Below are 2073 nucleotides of genomic sequence, written 5' to 3' on the forward strand. Positions count from 1 at the left end.
TCTAACACTGGGATGGAGGGATGGATGGATGGTTAGACAGATGGATGGCTGGATGGACGGCTGGTTAGATGGATGGATGGATGGATGGATGGACAGACACAATAGCCAGGATTGGCTCCTCCCACACAGTGACACATAACCATCCCCACTACACTCAGTGGTCCCCCCATCTTCCCGGTGGTACCTGTAGCCCTCAGTGCAGATGCAGGAGTAGCCGTTCACCTCATCCACACAGCGGGCGTTGTTCTGGCATCGGTGGTCCTGGCAGTCATCAAAGTTCTCACTGCAGTTGCTCCCGATGTAGCCAGGCACGCACTCGCACCTGAGGCAGGTGGGGGGTTTATGGTTGCCCCTTCCTTCCCCTCTGTGCTGGTGGGTGCTTGCTCCTCCTGGCATCCACCTCCCACAAGCTGCAGCCCCCCCAAAGCAAATCTCTCCCACCAGGCAGCCGGGAGAAAGCAGTTGGGGGAGTGTGGGCTCACCTAGGCCCCTGGCTGGTGGAGATGCAGGTGGAGCCATGCTGGCACGGGCTGAGCTCAGCTGAGCAGAAATCTGGTGGCTGCTCACAGAAATCCCCTGCAGGGCAGAAGAGGGGATGCTGAGGGGGTTCCCAACACCTCCAGGACAAGAAGGGCAGCCCTGGTCCCTGCAGGGCAGGGAGAGCCCATGAGGGGGCTCAGCTCAAGACAGGGAGCTGCCAAGCCCTCAGCTGGCGCCGCCGTGGGCACAGGGCTCTGCCCAAGCCAGGTACAGTGGGTGTGCCAGGCCACAGAGGCTCAACTCAGTGTACCCAAACTCGAGGCAGCTGCATCCAGAGGCCATGGTGATGGGCGCTGGTGCAGTGGGCAAAGGAGCTATTAGCTCTCATTGCTGGGAAGGGAGAAGCACTGGGTGCATACCCCTGCCAGGCCCGCAAGGTCTGAGGATGTCTGGGATTCATGGTGGGTACCTGTGTAGGGAGCAGGGCACAGGCAGGTGTAGTTGGTGGCACTGGGCACGCAGGAGCCGCCGTTCTTGCAGCTGTGCTCCTTGCAGGGGTCGCTGGCAGCACGGCAGCTCGGGCCCTCGAAGCCCCCTGGGCACAGGCACCTGCCACAAGGCATAGAACAGCGTAAGTGTATAGGAAACAGAACATTTTGGGGTCATCCCCTCAAAATGCCAGCATGCGAGCATGTGTGCATGCCAAAAGTCTCCAGAGAGCAGGGCTCCTTGTCCTCCTTTGGAACATCCCTGAGGATGCTGAGTTGCCAGGACAACGGGCTGAGAGGCCACTTAGCACCGGGGTGGGGGGGCAGCTGCACAGCCCACCTCCTCGCCCCTGGCCTCAGGTCTATTTTCAGCCACTAATTAGCCCCCGGTTCCTGGAAAGGACTGAAGCATTCAGGGTAGCGGGAGTTGTGTGGGGGCATGGCAGCCCTTGCAGGGAGCAGCAGGGACGCTAGGGCCCCATCTTTCAGTATTCCTGTAGCAGAGATCCCAGACCCAAGTCCCACGGCTTTCTCCATACCTCCCATGGTGGTGGGACATCCTATCCCCACTACGTCTGGAGCCTAGGGATTTTGAGGGGGCACGGGGAAGCAGAGCTGGGACTCAGGCCTGCTGACGCTGCGCAGAGCTGGCAGCATGGGCTGGAGCTGCTGGGTGAACGCAGTATTCTGGCTACACACCCCAGGGAGCACACAGGAGGGAAAGCAAGCACCAGACTTTATCTCTGTGGGATGCCAGGGCTCCATGCTGCTGCCCAAATATTTTCATGGGTTCCTGTCCAGCACTCACCTGAACCCAGCTCCTTCCCCCTCCTGGGGCTGGCAGGTCCCCCCGTTAGCGCAGGGGTTGGAGGAGCAGCCACCGAGTGCCACCTCGCAGTCCCTGCCCTGAGGAAATAGGAAGAGGTGGCACCATGTCCCACTTCCCCTGGCCTGTCCCACTCGGCAGGGCCCTGTGGTGTGCAGGGAAAGGGGACAGTCCAGGGGGGCAAGGCAGAGCCCCTGTGCTGCCCCCTCACCCTCTGCAGGGGTGGGTCCCCGTGCAGCAGGGACCCCCAGGGCCACAATACCTTGTAGCCGCTGGGGC

At 61.3% G+C, this 2073-nt stretch overlaps 1 protein-coding gene across 1 annotated transcript in view; it reads right to left on the reverse strand.

Annotated features, from left to right (window-relative positions):
- SLIT1 (slit homolog 1 (Drosophila)) overlaps positions 1 to 2073 on the reverse strand; it is a gene marked incomplete at both ends in the record, with an annotated part of 14034 nt that overhangs the window by 845 nt on the left and 11116 nt on the right. Inside the window, 5 exon segments of the mRNA XM_009874041.1 lie at positions 185 to 322; positions 483 to 576; positions 950 to 1089; positions 1777 to 1874; positions 2057 to 2073. The exon segment at positions 2057 to 2073 is cut by the window's right edge and continues 1 nt beyond it. Coding sequence (XP_009872343.1) covers positions 185 to 322; positions 483 to 576; positions 950 to 1089; positions 1777 to 1874; positions 2057 to 2073 — 487 coding nt within the window.

This window comes from Apaloderma vittatum, unplaced genomic scaffold (assembly GCF_000703405.1).
Source record: "Apaloderma vittatum isolate BGI_N311 unplaced genomic scaffold, ASM70340v1 scaffold29017, whole genome shotgun sequence".
In the NCBI taxonomy this organism is placed as follows: domain Eukaryota; kingdom Metazoa; phylum Chordata; class Aves; order Trogoniformes; family Trogonidae; genus Apaloderma; species Apaloderma vittatum.